The sequence below is a fragment of the Portunus trituberculatus genome, chromosome 28, assembly GCF_017591435.1.
Source record: "Portunus trituberculatus isolate SZX2019 chromosome 28, ASM1759143v1, whole genome shotgun sequence".
Taxonomy (NCBI): Eukaryota; Metazoa; Arthropoda; class Malacostraca; order Decapoda; family Portunidae; genus Portunus; species Portunus trituberculatus.
Window position 1 is genome coordinate 4166663 of NC_059282.1, and position 19412 is coordinate 4186074.

At 39.0% G+C, this 19412-nt stretch overlaps 1 protein-coding gene across 2 annotated transcripts in view; it reads right to left on the reverse strand.

Moving 5' to 3' along the window:
* Positions 1 to 19325, reverse strand: part of LOC123510152 (zinc finger and BTB domain-containing protein 47-like) — a 32583-nt gene extending 13258 nt beyond the window's left edge. Inside the window, exons 1-2 of one of the 2 annotated variants that reach the window (XM_045265016.1) lie at positions 19097 to 19325; positions 5177 to 5230 (exon numbers count right to left, since the gene is read on the reverse strand). In XM_045265016.1, the coding sequence (XP_045120951.1) occupies positions 5177 to 5203 (27 nt within the window). In that variant the 5' untranslated portion in view covers positions 5204 to 5230; positions 19097 to 19325. Of the gene's footprint in view, positions 1 to 5176; positions 5231 to 7769; positions 8075 to 19096 lie in introns of those variants that run through there. The other variant, XM_045265015.1, reaches the window with a different exon arrangement.
* Between the last annotated feature and the right edge of the window lie 87 nt (positions 19326 to 19412).

Genomic DNA, 19412 nt, shown 5'->3' on the forward strand with positions numbered 1-19412 from the left:
AAGGGGGGGAAGATGTATTCAGAAACTCTTTAGTACTGGAACGTATTTTTATCATGAATTTTTAGTGTGATTTGACGATTTTATTGACATAACGAAGCTTCTATGGAGGTCAGAAGATTAATGGCCAAAGTCTTCACTATTTCAATCCCTACATTAAGTTTCTGAAGCTGTATAAAATCACCAAATAGTAAGTAGAATAGAATAGAAGGGCTTAATAGATAGTAAGAATAATTAAGTGTCCCTTCATATCACTGTATTCTTTTCACCCACCCCCCGTTTTCTTTCACATATACATCGCGTACCAAGTGCTTCTATTAGTAAAGAAAAAACATTCTTAATAACTTCAGGCATTACTCTCACTTTATTACACTTTATTGTCTCTCGATCTTTACTTTCATCACGTGCCTCTCATTCTGTCTTTCTTTTTTCTCCACTGTTTTGTGTGGTAAGAGTCGAGTTAGTGGTAGTGCATTGTCGAGCATTATCACCACTCAGCCTTAAGAATAGCTAACCTCTTCAGTACCATGACGCGTTTCTATATTCGGTCTGCTTACTATTTGGTGATTTCATGCAGCTTTAGAAACTTATGTCGGGGATTAAAATTAGTGAAGACTGTGGCTATTAATCTTCTGAGTCCCATAGACCCTTCCTCATGTCAATAAAATGATCTTCTCGTGCACAAATCTCAAAGTAAAAATGTGTCCCGGTATGGAAGAGGTTAATGTTGTGCTTTAGACCGCAGAACCTTTCCTTGTGACACCCTCTTCCTTTTCCTCCCCCTTTTTCATCAATATTTCCCACGAACACTAATGACAAATAACTTCACAGACATAAAAAAGATAATAGGTTACGTTAGACTTGAATGTTATCTTCTCCTTCTTCTCCTCCTCCTCCTTCTCCTCCTCCTCCTCCTCCGAATTCTAGTCCTCAAGGTAATATTACTAAATTGAAAGCCAAGAACATGTTTTTTGTCAAGTTCAATACTACTACGACCACACCAGACGCCACATATCTTTCACACACTCGCTCTGGGAATCAGCTTCAGATTTATCGAGCCAGGAGTATTCATAATATAATTTCGTAATGATGCAGGGCCAGGCGACCTCAATACTCTGAAGCGAAGCAATAAACAAGTGTCTTTTCCTTGCATATGCATGAGAAAGGGTTCGCTACTTACATCATAACAGGTTCACACACACACACGCAGACACACACATCAAGATAAGACTTAGAAAAAAAAGGGGGAAAAAATACGAAAGGCAACTAAAGGACAAAAGGCAACAAACAAGAGGGAAAGGGAAGAATAAGAAGAGGACTAAAATTAACTACATAATGAAAAAAGTAGGTCTCGACATTAGAATAGTGAAGGGAGAGGAAGAGAGGGAGGGAGAGGAAGGGAGGGGGAAAAAGGATAAGGAGTGAAGGGAGAGGGATGATCAGAGCAGTATCTAAGGATTAGTTTAGAAAATGGAGCCAAAATTGTGGTTGATACTTGTAAACTGGTGAGGTGGAAGGAAGACGATAAGAAGTAGGTGTTCTGAAAAGTCCACCACCACCACCACCACCACAACCACTACAACCACCATCATTACCTCCCCTTGACATCCAAATAGAGGTCACCAGCTCAGCCTCAGCCACGTAAAACCGGTTCTAATGCGCTTGTCTTTTGTAAACACTCACTCTGGCGTGTGTGTGTGTGTGTGTGTGTGTGTGTGTGTGTGTGTGTGTGTGTGTCATTGGAAAAATTATATATATAAATTTCATTCGTTTTTTTTATTCTGATATTTTTTTCCGTTCGCTACACTTACTTTCTTTATTCTCTCTCTCTCTCTCTCTCTCTCTCTCTCTCTCTCTCTCTCTCTCTCTCTCTCTCTCTCTCTCATGAAATAAACAAGGTCATGACCTGTTACGAAATATTATGCAGCCCTTTCTTGACCACCTTGTTAGAGAGAGAGAGAGAGAGAGAGAGAGAGAGAGAGAGAGAGAGAGAGAGAGAGAGAGAGAGAGAGAGAGAGAGAGAGAGGTACTAGACTAGGTCACAGAGAGGTCAGGTCACATGCTCGAGAGAGAGAGAGAGAGAGAGAGAGAGAGAGAGAGAGAGAGAGAGAGAGAGAGAGAGAGAGAGAGAGAGAGAGAGAGAGAGAGAGAGAGAGAGAGAGAATATTTAACTTTCATAACAATTCTTTATTCCTGTGAATCTGCAAATAAGAAGAAAAAAACTCGATACAATAACTTGAAAAATGAGACAAAAAATTAATAGATAAAAAAAAAGAAATTATTGTGAAATCAAAGAAGAATTAAAAGATCGCATTGATTGGTGGTGTTGATGGTGATGAGTCATGGTGGGTGGTGATGATGACGGTGATAAAGTGATGATGGTGGTGGTGGTGGTGGTGAGAATGATATGGAAGTCAGTTGTTGTTAGTGATTAATGGTGATGATAATGGTGATGATGGTGTTAAGGGGTGGTGAAGTGATGGGTATGATGATTCTAATGGGTAGCAATGGTGGTGGTACAGTTGTGGTGAGTAAGTCATATGGTGATGAAGTTAAGGTGGTGATGGTGGTGGTGGTGGTGATGATGGTGGAGGACTTAATATAGGTGATGATGATGGTGATGATGATGATGGTGATGGTGATGATGGTGATGGCGGTGGTGGTGGTGGAGAAGGACTTAATAGGGCGTATCCAAAGTTGGTAATTGAACTGACACGCTGCCCCTCCCTCACTTCCCTCCTCCCTTTCCCTCTTCCCTCTCTCTCCCTCCTCCCTCCCTCCCTCCCTCATGCCCTCTTAAGACCACGTGACCTCTGTAACACGACTGGTACAAACTTAACATCCTCTCCATTACCTCAGAACATTAATTAGATAGATAGATAGATAGATAGACACACAGACAGACAGACAGACAGACAGACAGGTGCAAGCCATAAATTACTAAGCTAATGTTCTAATCTTAAACCTTCCCCAATCCCCATATGTATATTTTCAGTATGTATGTACTACAATTCCTAATAAACTGTATCTTTTTTATGTAAGAGGGAGAACTACTAAGGGCAAAAAAAAAGTGAATATTAGAAAAAAAAAAGCCCACTTTAATTGTAGTCTCCATAAAAGAATTAAAAAAAAAAACAGTCAAAATTTAGGGACAAATGTCTCGACACATCTCTCTTACAAGAAGTTAAGACAGACAGACAGACAGACAGACAGACAGATAGATAGATAGATAGACAGACAGAACAGACAGACAGATAGATAAACAGACAGACAGACAGACAGACAGACAGACAGACAGACAGATAGATAGATTGATAGATAGATAGATAGATGGATGAATTAACAGAAAACAAACAGATTGCCATGGATTATACTTCCTTCCACGTCGTTAGTCAAAGGGTTATTTTATGAAACTGCAACCGTGACTTTAAACTTTCTTAAATAAATCGTATGGAAACAATATGCTTTTTATTTCTTGACTTTGAACTTTCTTATATATGGAAAACAATATATCTTTTTTTATTTTCCCCGATATTTCTTCCTCTCTCGTGTCTTGCTGATGAAATACGCTGACTTTAACACACACCAGACTTTTAAACATTTCTTTCACATTCATTTTTTTTCTTTCTCCTTTCTTTTTTTTCAGTCCATTTCAGCATTGCACTAGAATAATCTCACATAACCCCTTCAGTACCATGACGCGTTTCTATATTCATTCCGCTTATTATTTGGTGATTTTATACAGCGAAAGAAACTTATGTGGAGATTAAAATTAGTGAAGACTGTGGCCATTAATCTTCTGACCTCCATAGACCGTTCCGAATGTCAATAAAATGGTCTAATTGTACATAAAAATGTATTCCAGTACTGAAGAAGTTAACCTAACAAGGATAAGGAAAGCTTACACACTCACAACGATCAATTATTCCATCAATTTACTCCTCTCATTTTCCTTCCTCAATCTTCCTTTCCTTCTATTTTCATCCTTATCGTCCACTTTATTGATGCTAAATCCTGTTAAGTCGTGTCCAGTCATCATTTTCATTTTTCCTATTTCATCCTTCGCATTAAGTTTTTTTTTTTTTTTTAGCTTTTCCTCTTTTTCTAGTCTATTTCACCATTGCACTAGAATGACCTCACTTACTATAACCAGAATGAGGAAGGCTTGGACACTCACACAACGGTCACTTATTCCATCCTAGCACTTTCTTTCCTTCCCTCATCTTTCGTCCTCAGTCTTCTTTTCCTCTTATTTCCATCTTTATCGCTCACTTCATTAATGCTAAATCCTGCTAAATCGTTTCCAGTCACTATTTTCATTTTTCTATTTCATCCTTCACTCTTTACACCATCTTCATCTTATCTTTTATCTCTTCCTTCCCTCTTCCTTTCCTCCACCTTGTCACATTACTATTCCTTCTTCCACTCTCTTCATTGCATCGCTGTTTCTATTTCTCGTCACAGCTGCATAGTAAGAGACTTGGGAGTGTGACCTTGTGTTTTGAATGTCTTTGAGGGGCGGTACTCGAGTTAATTACCATCACAAAGGCTACACACACACACACACACACACACACACACACACACACACACACACAGGCAAGTCAAGGTATATATTGATCATTTACACCTGAACAAACATTACGAGAGAGAGAGAGAGAGAGAGAGAGAGAGAGAGAGAGAGAGAGAGAGAGAGAGAGAGAGAGAGAGGAAAGGAACAAGCAACACGAAAAGAAAACACAGTAAACAAGAAAGAAAGGAAAAAAGAAAACGGGAAGAACAAACACTAATAAAACACAATTATTGAAAGGCAGACAAGGAGAAAGCAAGGAAGGAAAGGGAAAAGAGGGAAAGACTGGCAAGACTAGTGATGAGTGAGTGAGAGTGAGTGGGTGAATGACTTGCAGGAGTGGGGTGGGGTGGAACCTGCGCCCTTGACAGTGGATGCCTGCCAAGTACCGCTGCACACACACACACACACACACACACACACACACACACACGAGCGTTTCCTTTTGTTATTCTCCTTCAATATGGCGACGTGAGGAAGGCCATGAAGGGAGGGAGTGAAGGTAAAAGGAGGGAGGAGACAAAGGGAGATAATGAAGAGTTAAGAGGGAGTAAGAGGCAGAAGAGAAAGGTTAAATATGGTGAAAATGTGGGAGTGGAAGCTGCTTACCATCAATAGGGGAGTGTTGAAGTTCATGGCCCTGACCTCAGCTTCTCTGTACTCCTGAAAACGAAGAAAGATTTAAAGGTTACAAAATGATGGAGAATAAGAGGTTTGAAATGACATAAAACTTGCAGGCATAAGTATCTGGTAAGCACACACACACACACACACACACACACACACACACACACACACATTCATTCATTCATTTACATTGGTATGGGATATTTATTCTATTTATCTACTCTAACTTATGCAAAACTATTGATTCAAGTCAAAAATCAAGTTGTATAGACGGAGAAGAGACACCAAATCGAAGAAAAAATAAAGGAAAATAGTTTATAAGAATCTCAAATGCAAACCAATTAGGAGAAAGACAAAAAAGAGGGGGAAAAAATCACAGTGAAGAATAATCAGTAGGAAAAAAAGTATCTGTAATGATTGATATATAAATGAAGTAAGATTAAATTAGTGACTGATACAAATATAAAGAAAGAGAACCAATGCTTAATTTAAGAGAGGTAATGACAATCAACCAAGCTAAATGAGAATAAGAAGAGACACAACACCAAAATATCAAAGTTACCTCTACAATAATTAGTGCAGGATTTGTAGATAAAGGAAAAGAGAGAGAGAGAGAGAGAGAGAGAGAGAGAGAGAGAGAGAGAGAGAGAGAGAACGTAAATGACAGAGCTGCCTACCTCTCCTCATTCTCTCCTCTCTTCCCTCCCACATCCCTCTGCGCCGCCTCCTCCCCCCAAAACAACAGGTAGAGCTGATCAAGGTTGGCCAGTGCTCTTGAACTCCGCAATGTTGATTTTTTTTTCCCATTACTATCACTTCCTCTTTATTACTGGTGTTGCATTGGCGGCAAATGTCACACACACATAAAACACACACACACACACACACACACACACACACACACACACACACACACACACACACACACACACACACTAATGCCTGAATATGCAGAGTAAAAAATATACATCACAAAACGTATTTCATTCAATTATTGTCTACATGGAAGGAAGATTTTTAGCATATATTAGTTCACCGTCGACCATTTTCAGTGTTTCTCTTCGTTTACTCTGAATGTTGGTGCTTAGTTATAAATATACCGTGAGATTCAATGAGAAAAGACAATGGGAGTAATGCATGTATGTCATTTCACTAACCTCGGCTCAGTAAACGGTCTGGTGATACATGAAGACGTAATTGTTTAAAGATGTCACTGCCAGTTGAATGAGTGATCAATTCGTTCTAATCTGGTAGTTCCCTGCTCTGTGTGCTTCGTCAAAGGAGTCATCTAAGGTTACTCAAATGAAGTAATGGTGTCCTGTTTTTTTTATGAAAGAGTAGGAGAACTGGCTAAGGGCAACAAAAAGATATGAAAAAGGCCCACTCAGTCGCTAGTCTCCTTGCAGATTTGATAGAAGTAGCCAAAGGACAGGGATAGATACTGTCAATACCTGCTATAAAATTCTTACATCTTAATTGTAAACGTTAAATGTCACGCTATCGAGTATATCACAATAACATTCAAAGGTATTTTGAATGTAAAGGTTTAGGTTCTGATCCCATTAACAATTGACATTAGGTTTATGACTCACTGAACCTAGATATTACATGACCAACCCCGGACTGCTGTGTGGTAAGGGTTTGTGTCACACGTGGCTTATCACATCACAGAGGTCACACGTCACCCTCTTGAAGACCACACCTATCTCTTATTGGACACAGGACGACTGTCAGCGGAACGAAATCAATGAAATATAAAGGAAAAACAAACTTTCATAAATATGTTGACCAATGTACGTAGGTTGTTTGTGTCCTGTTACTACCTCGTTTTTTTTACAACTAGAGAGGTCTTGTCGTTGGTCCTGTAACTGATATCTCACCGCCTTATCCTTACGTTAAATGAGAAGTGCATAACGTAAGTAAAGACGTAATGCCTTCACTATTCTCGCCTCCACCTGAAACACATGATCACTTTTAACGTAGAAAACAATAACCTTAATTTTGTATATGTAACATGTTAAACTATATTCCTTGAGCTCACACTTTACTTCGTCTTTCAACTATTTTTTTCTTTCCAATCCGTACTTCACTTGAATCTTCACGAAAATTCCCTCATCTAATTCAACACCCTGACTTAAAAATCCTCCCTTATTTTGTTTTCCCCTTCATTTTTAACTCAATGTATCATTTACTCTCAACATTACGTATCTCTTCTTTCGACTGCACGTTGTTCTTTATATGAGAGACTAACATGCGCTTGCTTATCACATTAACGAAGTAAAACCACAGTCAATTAGGTTAGGTTAGGTTAGGTCTCCAAGTATAGGTAGGTCCGAGTATAGGTTGGGCTTCCTCACTCGGGGCAACGGTTTCCTAGCGGGTGGGCTTTGAGATAGGAGGTACCCTAAACAGTATCCCCTTTAGTTCATAAATTCCCGTGAAAAGCCTACATGGTATGAATGAAAAAAAAAACAGCACTCCTTGAAACTTCCTCATTATCCTCAATATAAGACAAGATGACCCGAGTAGTGAGCCAAGACAGTTACCACACCAAGCAACATAATCAAAGACTCACTTGAGACAGCACTCCTTTAAGCTTCCCCGCTGCTGAGTTGATGTATGAAGAGAACAAAAGCCGCGTAGTGAACCAAGACGAGCAAACAACTGCACCAACACAACAACTTTAAGCAGCAGAGTACTCAGGCCTGTATGTCTCCCCTTCAGTGTTCTGCCTTCTGCTCGACTCCAAGTGCAAGTGTCGTATTTGTACGCCTGCTCCTGCCTTTTGTGAGGGTGAGAAGCGTTCGTCTAGGTCAACGCGTCCAGTCTTACGGAGGGGAAAAAATTGGCTTGGTGGGATACAGACTCGACACGTGATGACTGAGGTTGTTTGGAGGACGGAAGGTCAGCATTGTGTGTCTCAGTCTTAGTCTCCTCCTCCTCCTCCTCCTCCTCCTACTCCTCCTACTCCTCCTCCTCCTCTTTATTTTTGCACTTATCCTCCTACATCTATGTTCGTATTTGTCTTGTTTTCATGTTTGTGTGTGAGTCTGTTTGGGTATGCATGTGTTTTCCCCTAATTTGTTTATTGGTATGTACGTGGGGGATCTCTCTCTCTCTCTCTCTCTCTCTCTCTCTCTCTCTCTCTCTCTCTCTCTCTCTCTCTCTGAGTCTGCTAAATCTCTTTTCTCGTAAACATCACCACCCCTACCACCACCACCGCCACCACCACCACCGCCACCACCGCCAGGCCTACACATTTCCTGGGTGCTGGAGGCCGGACGGTCACCTGGGCAGACAGGTGGACGCATAACTTACCTCCTGACGCAATGAGGAAACGATCTAGATTTATTAAAGATTTCAACACAACTTTCTTCTCTTCTCTCGTGTTATATTATCAGTGCGATGCTTCAATACTTCGGCGTCAAATGTTTGCTTGTATAAAATTCGCCGACCAGTGTAAAGTTTCGCTATCTGATTTATTGATGTTGATGTTTATTTTTTATATACACGTAACTTATTGCTATATTTACTCGGTGACTCTATCGTGTTTTAGATTAAGAAATATGTGTGTTTTTATTAGTTATATTCTTTAAATTTAATGACTTTCGGATGTAATGGGAAATTTGTCTCTTAACATGTTTTTTTTTTTCTAGAACTAATCATTATCATCATCAGCCTTTGTAAAACCAGTGCGTGACAAAAGCTTCTCCTAGACTTTTAACGAACAACTGTAACCTGCCTCTTCATTAACGGCCAACCCAACACGACGTACTTGTTCACATTCTTTATAATTACGGTGTGTGACAAAACTTTATCACAAACTTTTAACTTACAACTGTTACCTGGATCTTCAGTACTGGGACGCATTTTCACCACGAGTTTTGGGTATGATTAGACGATTTTATTTACATTAGAAAGGATCTATGGAAGTCAGAAGTACTATGGCCAGAGTCTTCACTATTTTAATCCTCCACATGAATTTCAGACAATGTATAAAATCACCTAATACTAAACAGAATAAATATGAAAACGTCATAGCATTGAAGGAGTTAACGGCTAGCCAAACACAACACGTCTATCAATCCAGAAATCTCTTCAACTTGTTTCATTTACTTTACATTATTAGGTATCCTCTTGCAAAGGACTGACCACGCTCACTTGAATCACAATAATTGGTAGCAGTGATAGAGTTTAAAATAAAGATTAAGAATTATTTTGCTTCTAGATTAATCTCAACAAAACTTTCATCTATATTTAGAGGGACAGAAAGGCAAACACATGTTCAGAACACACAAAGAAAGACGGAGAGAAAAAGACATCAAGTATATAAAAGTAGATATTGAGACGAACATAAAGATAAAAAAAAAAAAGGGACAGCTAAATACACAGAAAAATAAATAGACAGATAGGCAGAGAAGATAGACAAATATGAATAGAAAGTCGAATATACAGAAGAATAGACTGAAGGATAGAGAGAAGATTAGAGAGAGAGAGAGAGAGAGAGAGAGAGAGAGAGAGAGAGAGAGAGAGAGAGAGAGGGGAGACATGAAAGTAACATACATAATTCAAAGTACATAATTCAAGTGTTAGAACGGTGAGATAAGCAAACTTGAAAGAAAAACTGTCGTAAGAGAGATTGGAGAGGACAAACATGCTGCTACAGAGAGAGAGAGAGAGAGAGAGAGAGAGAGAGAGAGAGAGAGTCAAGGCGGCAGTAAATTCGACCTCCGCAACGCAAGGAAAAAAAATCTAAATAAGAAGAGGAAGAGACAGGGAAGACGAAGAAGCAGAAGAGAAAAGAGAAGATAAAGGAAAAAAATAAAGGAAATGCCACGAGAAAGCGCTTCAGTGAGAGGAAGAATAGGAAGAGGAGGAAGAGGAGGAGGAGGAGGAGGAGGAGGAGGAACGGTGTCATGAGGGGAAGGAGGAGGAGGCATGGTAGGAGAAGGAGGAGGGTGTGGTCAGTTTGGGCGTGGTCAACTCGTTCACTTCCTCACTTCAGGGTCACGGGATAGTGTTTACGTTGATGCATCTGACCCAAACGGAAGTAAGAAGAGGAAGGGGGATATTTGGTGCACTACAAGACTTTTACATCCTGAAGGAGACGCTGTAGTGGTGAGAAACGTATTATACTCTTTTATTCCAAGTCATCATCTCCATCATCATCATCATCATAACTTCTTCTATTCATCCTTGCGATTCTAAATAAGCAATGCACTTGTCTCGTGAAGTTAGAGTTTTATAGTAACGTAACTTTCTTTTAAGTCTAACAGGTTTGTAGTAATACTTATAAAAATTTCCTTTTAACCCTTTCACTAGTGGAACGCATTTCTATCATGAGTTTTGGGTGTGATTAGACGATTATATTGACATTAGGAAGAGTCTATGGAGGTCAGAAGATTAATGGCCAGAGTCTTCACTGTTTAAATCCTCTCATAAGTTTCTGAAGCTATATAAAATCACCAGATAGTAAGGAAAATGAATGTGGAAACGCGTCATGGTACTGAAGGGGTTAAATACTTTCATTTATATACTTTTCCAGATTATTTATAGCTCAATCATTAAATTTAACGTTAAGAGAGGCGATCCAGTCATTCCTTTCCCATAAAACAAGTTCTGGTTCATATTTTTTTTTCTCTACGAATAAAAAAAATACGTAGAAAAATCTTTACGTTAGAATACAAATTACTAGGAAAAGAGAATTACGAAAAGATAAAGAGGAGAACTTAGAACGAACAAGTGAAGAAGGCAATGCTGAGACCAGTTAAGGGCAGGAGTGTGGGTAGACAGAGAATAAGATGGAAGGACATGGTGAAGCGTGACATGAATAAATTTGACCTGCAAGAAGAGGATGTAAAGAATAGGAATAGATGGAAGAAGTTAATTCCATCAGCTGATCCTTCTATGCAGTGGGAATAAGGTTGTAGGAAGAACAACAACAACAACAACAACAACAACAAGAACAAAAGGAAGAAAAAGAGTAAGGAGGAGAACAGCAGCAACACAACAACAACAGTAGCAAGAAAGTGGAGAAAAAGAATAAAGAGAACAACAACAACAACAACAACAACAACAACAACAACAACAAAAGGAAAAAGAAGAAGAAGAAGAAGAAAACGAAAAAGAACAACAACAACACCACCATCACCACCACCACCAACAACAACAACAACAACAAAATAACAACAAGTACGAAAAAAAAATGATTTAGCTGAGAAAGAGAAACGTATACGAAAATTCACGAAAAAAAATATCAAGGACAACAAATACAAGAAAGAAACATTGTGAGAAGAACCGAATAGAAAAGAAATAGTGTCTGGTAAAGAACATGTGAAGAGAACAAACAAGACAAACAGATAAGTAAACAAAGACGACCTGGAATGTTTAATTTAAATAGTCTGTCCTCTTTCCTTCTCTGCTTCTTCCTTCTCTTCCTCTTCCTTCTCCTCTTCCTCTTCCCTGCGAAATCAAGGTACGGAAAGTTTATGAAGTAGGAAGAATAAAAGAGGAAACCAGGAAGAACAGAGGAAGAAGAATGTGAAAGTAGTGTAATAAGAATAAATGGATGAGGAGGAAGAAAAAAAAATAGAAGAAGGAGAATGAGAGGCAATTCATGTGTTTATATTATTTTGATTTCCAGTTTCTATTTCTCGCTCCCACACTGCACCGTCACCATCACCACCACTGCCACCATCATCACCATCATCACCATCATCATCATACTAGCCTTCATCACCGCCATAACAACAACAACAACAACAACAACAACAACAACAACAACAATAAAAACACTGCCACCACCAACAATAACGACAAAAACAAATATATCAAGAGTAAAAAGAAGAAGAAGAAGAAGAAGAAGAAGAAGAAGAAGAAAAGAAAAGAAAAGAAAAGAAAAGAAAATGAAAATGAAAATGAAAAAGAAGAAAAGAAAAAGAAGAACAAGAACAAGAACAAGAAGAAGAAGAACACGAACAACAATTACAACAACAACAACAACAACAACAAGCAGGCCTTTTTTAGTCTCCTCGTGATGACAAAGGTCTAATGTTGATGTTGAAGTAATTACCGACATCCGGGTGCATAACTCAACAAAAAAAGAAAGAGAAAAAAGAAAAGAAAATCCTGCTGGTGGAGACTGAGGGCGATTTGCAGCAGAGGTCAGGACAACGAGAGGCAAGACAGACCGAACATAATGGAAACAAAGGCAGGAAGGAAAGGAACGAGGTTGTCAGGAAGGAAGGAAAGAAAGAAGTCAGTATGAAGGAAGCTGTTTATTTCTCTCTCTCTCTCTCTCTCTCTCTCTCTCTCTCTCTCTCTCTCTCTCTCTCTCTCTCTCTCTCTCTCTCTCTCTCTCTCTCTCTCTCTCTCTCTCTCTCTCTCTCTCTCTCTCATGCCTAAGTGAGAGACCTTGGCTCACCTTGACTTTCACATATGAGCGCGCGTGTGTGAGTGTGTGTGTGTGTGTGTGTGTGTGTGTGTGTGTGTGTGTGTGTGCATGAGAGAGAGAGAGAGAGAGAGAGAGAGTGTTTGTTCATGGATACTGCTATAAACTGGTGAAGAAGAAGGTATATACACAGAAGAAGACAGATAAGGAAACAGACAGACAGACAGACAAACAGACAGACACACGAACAACAGCAGCAGCCCAGCCTTAGTCTCAGCCTCCTTCAGCCACCCACTACCTTGATCCGCCACCTAACTCAGCCTCCTTGAATTCCGACTTTAGATTCAGACGCACATAAATAATGATATCTAGGGTGGAGCATCTTATACTCATTTATTTATTAACTTAACTCTCTCCTCTTCCTTCCTATTTTTTTTTTCTTATAATGTATTTACTCCTTTTGGCCATTGCGTTTTCCACTGTCTCTTTCTCTTCCTCTTACTGTCTCTCTCTCTCTCTCTCTCTCTCTCTCTTAACCACACACGTGCAAACTGCTATGCTTCACTAGACAGCGAACAAAACCAGCATGAGTCACAGTAACAGAATTAGACGACAAGGACATCCCGGAAGCTGGACTGAGAGGAGCAAGACTAAGATTAATAAATACACGTTAGACAATAAATGCAGGTGTTTGTTTGGCATTTAATATTATCTTCCGGTGAGCTTTATAATCAGAGAAGTGTGTAAGTTAGCATGTACACACACACACACACACACACACACACACACACACACACACACACACACACACACACACACACACACACACACACACACACAAAGGACTATGATAATGAGGTGAGAAAAGAAGGATAAGGAATGGGAGGAGTCACTGCCCAAATTAGACACGTATTCAGAAACGTCTTGCTCTCTCACCACGACAATTTTCCAAGGCCATAAAGATGATTAGCGCGGTTTTCAAGACAGCGTCTCCTTTCACTCAACCAGAAATCCCGCCAGTCCATCACCAGAACCATAGAAATACTCCTGAAAACACGAGTATCTTCAACTACAGTCTTTGAAGGTAGTGATGGTCAGAGAGGAAAGCGTCTCAGAATAGTCCCCAATGGTCATCTTCTAAATAAATGAAGATCCCTAAACAACAACCTTCCCTGTTTATACAAAGACTGGGTGGAAATGGTATGGTGAAATGTATGTGTTTATGTTAACCTTTAGAGCATAAGAGCATAAGAAAATGAGGAAGTTGCAATAGCCTGTCAAACCTACACGTGGCAGTCCCTGTTTATACAAAGACTGAGTGGAAATACGAGTAATATGGTAAAATATATGTGTTTATGTTAGCCTTTAGAGCATATGAGCATAAGAAAATGAGGGAAGTTGCAATAGCCTGTCAAGCCTACACGTGGCAGTCCCTGTATGAGCAAAGCTACTTAACTCCATCTATCATGATCTGCTATGTTTTTGTTGGTACTGTACGATAAAAAATGAACTGAGCCACCGTAATTTTAACATTCTGAATTAGTTAAGTTTGCAGTATATCTAATTTTGAGGCTTTTCTGGGGTACATGAGCAAATTACCTCCTTTTAATTACATGTCATTATTTCCTTATGGTCTAAACTTAATTAAACGTATTATTTTATTTTCTATGCAGGAGGGAAACCAGCCAAAGACAACAAAATATTAAGAAAAAGGCCCACTTGAGTGCTGGTTCCCTTAAAGAGTTCTGAAGATTTAGCCGAAATTTGTCGTTTGTTTCGCTCTCGTTATAATCATACACACTTTTACCATAACATTTCCAGACCTTTCACTCAGCATTCATCTACCATTTTTGCAGGAGTCTAACCACGAAAAACGGATAGTAAAGCCAAAAAGAGGAAGGCATCTCCCCACCAACCACCAACCCACTGTACCTTCCATCTGCACCTTTCCTGTGAAGTGGAGAAAGTGAATTACGAATCGAGGTGGAAGATCAGAAATTACTAGTTGCAAGAATCTAATATTTCGTTCTCGTTACAACCATACAGAGTTTTACCTTACAGTTTTACATTTTACTCATCAATCACCTACCATTGTTGCTGGCGTCTAATGTTCCACTCTTGTTATAACCCTTCACACTATACCATAACATATACAAACCTTTCACTAATCATTCATCTACCATTGTATCAGTCAATATTTCATGCATGTGCTATTACCATCACTATCACCACCGTCGCCGCCACTGCTATTACCACCGCCACCAGGTAAGGAACAGCCACGCCCTCTGTAGGTAAAGACAAATGAAACGTCCCCTGCTGCGCCTCCCCCTATCTGTCTTGTCTTGAAACAGTGCGAGGAGGGTGATCTTATCGAGCCTGTTCATTTAGTTTCTCTTCTTTCATTTGACCTTTGTTTCTTTTAGTTCTTCCTCTCTTTATCCTCTTCTGTTTTTTTTTTTTTTTCATGTTATTCTATTTTTCTTCTTTCATTTGACATCTGGTTCATTTAGTTCCTCCTACCTTCATCCTCCTGTATTTTTTTTTCTCATGTGTTTAAATATTATCCAATTTTTGTATTATTTTTCTTCTTTCATTTGACGTGTTTCTTTAAGTTCCTTCTATTTTTGTTCTTTATTTTGTTAGTGTGTTTTAGTAATAGCCAACTGTTAATTTATCTTCTTTTTTTTTTTTTTTTTTATTCGACCTCTGTTTTTTTTTTTTTTAGTTTCTCTTATCTTTGTCCTCCTCTTTTTTTTCATGTGTTTAAGTAATAGTCAACTTATTTTATTTTCTCTTCTTTCACCTGATCTGTTTCTTTCAGTTCCTTTTCGTTTTATCCTCCTTTATTTTGGTGTGTTTAAGAAATAGTCAACTGTTATTTTATATTTTTCTGATTTCATTTAATAATTTCCTCCTTTATTTCCTTCTGGTTTTATCCTCCATTATTTTGTTAGTGTATTTAAATAATGGTCAACTGTTGATCTATTTTCTCATGTTTCATTTCACCTATTTCTTTTAGTTGCTTGTAGTTTTATTTAAGTAATAGTAACTGTTATATTATTTTCTCTTCTTTCACTTGATCTGTTCCTTTTAGTCTCTTCTATTTTTATTCTCATTTTATTTTATTGCCAATTTCACAAATGACACTTTTCCTTCACACATTCATCCTTTCGCTTTTTTTTTTTTTATCAATATATTCCACGACTCGAGCCACAGAGGGAAGGGCAAAGGGAGAGGTCAGTCAACTCCCACAACCTGATCGTTCACCCATAACCGTATCCCAATAACGAAGGACGAAGCGTAGAGGAAAATAATGATAATGAAAAGATATATCGTCGCAGAATTCCCTTTCACCTCCTCGTCCCGTGAATCTTGTGTCCCCCATACAGGTGAGCCACGCCCTCGACCCCCATATCACCTGCATCATTAGTCTCCGGTCAGGTAACAAAGAAGGCCCACTCCCCCCCTCCCCCCAAATCTCTGAGTATACGCATCTTCCTCCATTATTCAGAAAAAGGCCTTATTTTATTCACTTATTTATCTTTTTCTTCTATACAATGGAGAACATCAAAGCTTCTAAAATTTCTTTCGTAAATAAAAAGAATCAAATATTATGGGACTCGGAGTTAAGATAATTATGTCAGTAACACACACACACACACACACACACACACACACACACACACACACACACTTTCTCATTTCGTCTTAAATTACAAATAAAGGAGGAGGAGGAGGAGGAGGAGGAGAAGAAAGCGAAAAGAACACTACAACTTTTACCTTGTCAAAAATTTCAATGACTAAAATTAATAACACAAAATCTTTCCACCTTTTACCTGCACGAATAACCTAATTTTGCTCACCTTTTTATGTACCATTTCTCTTATTTTTTTACTCATATAGGCTGAATTATAAAGCAGTGTTGTAGTCTCCTTACTGAACCAGCCTCAGTAATAAGCGTTTGATCTTATTTATTTATTTATTTATTTTTGTATGATTGTTATATTCTTTTAGTGTCTAGGTTTTAGTATGAAGAGCAGAGTTAACGAAGGCAGTGATGGATGTCGCCTGTGTAGGTTGTGTGTGTGTGTGTGTGTGGTGGAAGTGAGCTAATATTGTGCACGTCCTTCTCTTACTGACGAAACGGTGACTTGTATGGATGACTTCATGATTTGTTGTCAGGTCATCACTGTTGTTATTCATCTCTTGTTCCTGGTTTATCTCTCTCTCTCTCTCTCTCTCTCTCTCTCTCTCTCTCTCTCTCTCTCTCTCTCTCTCTCTCTCTCTCTCTCTCTCTCTCTCTCTCTCTCTCTCTCTCTCTCTCTCTCTCTCTCTTATCTCATCTCTTTATTTACCATTATTATTTTTGGGGTAATTATTATATTCTCGTGAAGTGTCTATAGATATTTAGCAATATATACTTTTAATTCTTATTACACCCGTATATAGTAAGTGTTATATTTCATTAGTTACTCTTAAGATATTTACATTTTCTATAAAATTCATGAGAGAAGATGAAGTTTTAGTGGATCGCTATATCAACTTTATTTTCGCATCATCTCCCTCCATAAATTTGTCTAATCTTCTTTTAGAGCTTCCTGTTGACTCTCAACACTAACATCATGACCACTGAGTCCATTCTATTCATCAAACACTCTGTTAGAGAACCAGTTTCTTCCCATTTCTTTCCTAAACCTAAATTTCTCGCGTTTAACCTCTTCAATATCATGACGCGTTTTCATATTCCTTCTTCTAACTAGTTGATGTTTTTATACAGCTTCAGAAACTTATGTGGGAATTAAAATAGTGAAGACTATGGCCATTTACCTTCTGCTCTCCATAGATCCTTCTTAATGCCAACAAAATGATCTAATGGCACACAAATCTCAAGATAAAAATGTGTCAAAGTACTCAAGCCCATTATTTCTTGTCTATCCTAGCTTTTGATCCTAAGAACTTTGCTAATTCTCCTTTATTATAACCTACAAAACGCATCTACACCATTTTCTCACTGTTTGACGAAGGTGAATGGTGAGTGTAGCCTAGTAGTGGAGGTCGTGAATCAGTGGACGCGTCAATCAAAACATGTTGAGTCTGTAGAGGTGGGCGTGTCACACAACACAGGATATTTAGAGGTCAAATATAACCGCGATGTAGTCTGAAGCTCGCCCAGACATCCAGGCAAGTTGCTCCCTTAGAATGTAACACGATGGCTTCATAAACTGGGGGAAGGCACTTGTTTCCCTCGCAAATTCCTGAGGCAGTAGGTTGTGTTCCTCAGTCGCCCAACAGCTTAGAGGTTCTCAGTAGTAGTAGTAGTAGTAGTAGTAGTAGTAGTAGTAGTAGTAGTAGTAGTAGTAGTAGTAGTAGTAGTAGTAGTAGTAACAATAATAATAATAAATCTACTCACGAGGTCAGCAGTCTTACATAATGTGGCTCAGACAATTTACCACACACAATAGCACGTTCTTAGTTCTGTTCTCTGTATACGGTAATAATAACAACAACAACAACAACAACAACAACAACAACAACAACAACAACAACAACAATAATAAAAGAACCCCTTTATTGTAACAGCTGCAAGAAATTTATTGACCTGATAATTTTACTCAATATGAATTCGTTTTTAAGTCTCGTTTTATGTTATCATCTCTTCCTTTCCTTCTCTTTCTCTTACCATTTTCTTTCTCTCCTACATTCACTCTTCACCCGTATCTTCACTCTCACATGCTTTTCTCCTATCTGCCGTACTTTCACTCCTCCCATTCATCATCCTTCTTCCTTTCTTCACTCATTTCTTCCTCTTCCCTTCAGTCCTCTCTTCTCCACTCATCTATCACCATGTACCCCCACTACTAAGTATCTCTATGTCATCTTTCATCCATAGGCAGTCTCATTTATGTCCTCCCTCCATATAATATGATCTTTAACCCTTCTCCTTATATCTCTCCTCTGTTTCCCTCCCCGACTCTTCTCTTCTTCCATCCCTGCCAGTCGTGATATTTTTTTATATGTCCTTTTGAAGATAAGTCACGAACTATGAAGATCCCGTCAGCGTTTTGCAATTATGTGTTTAAGGTGGAGGCAGATAGAGTCGCCTGGTGGCTCAGAGTTACTGTTGTTGTGTTGGCAACGATGGCAGTCGTGAGTCGTCTCAAGGTCGCAGTTCTCAGGGTCACAATTACTGTCCAATGGTTCGTTGTGTGACCTTTTCCTCTCCCTAGTACATCAGAGTGGGGAATAGCACGATATGGTGGAAATGAAGTAAACATTTAACCAGTTGAACACCATGACGCATTTCCACACTCATCCCATCTAGTATTTGGCGATTTTATATAGCTTGAGAAACTTATGTAGGGATTAGAATAGTGAAGACTCTGGCCATTAATCTTCTGACCCTCATAGAGCCCTCCTGATGTCAATAAAATAGTCTCATCATACCCAAACCCTGGCCAAAATGCGTCTGAGTACTGAAGAGGTTAATAAGGCACTGTGCTCATAATACTTACCGCCCACCATGACGGTTGTTAGTGGTCCTGGTTACTGCTTTGCGTTCCTTCACTGGTGCTGTTTCTGTTGCACTGCGTCCTGTGACTTAGCTATTATCCCGTTCACGACCACAAACACTGCTACTGACTGCCCTCACCGTAACTATTTCACGCGGGGCCAGACGAGGCACTGACTGATGTGGGTAAAGGTGGAAACTGACAAGGAATCGTTTCTCCTCTCCACCAGTGCCACCTGTTGACTACATGTAAAGTTACCTGCGTTTACTATTGTTTCTACGTCGTTATTATTGAGAAACAAAAACCTTTCATTTGTTCG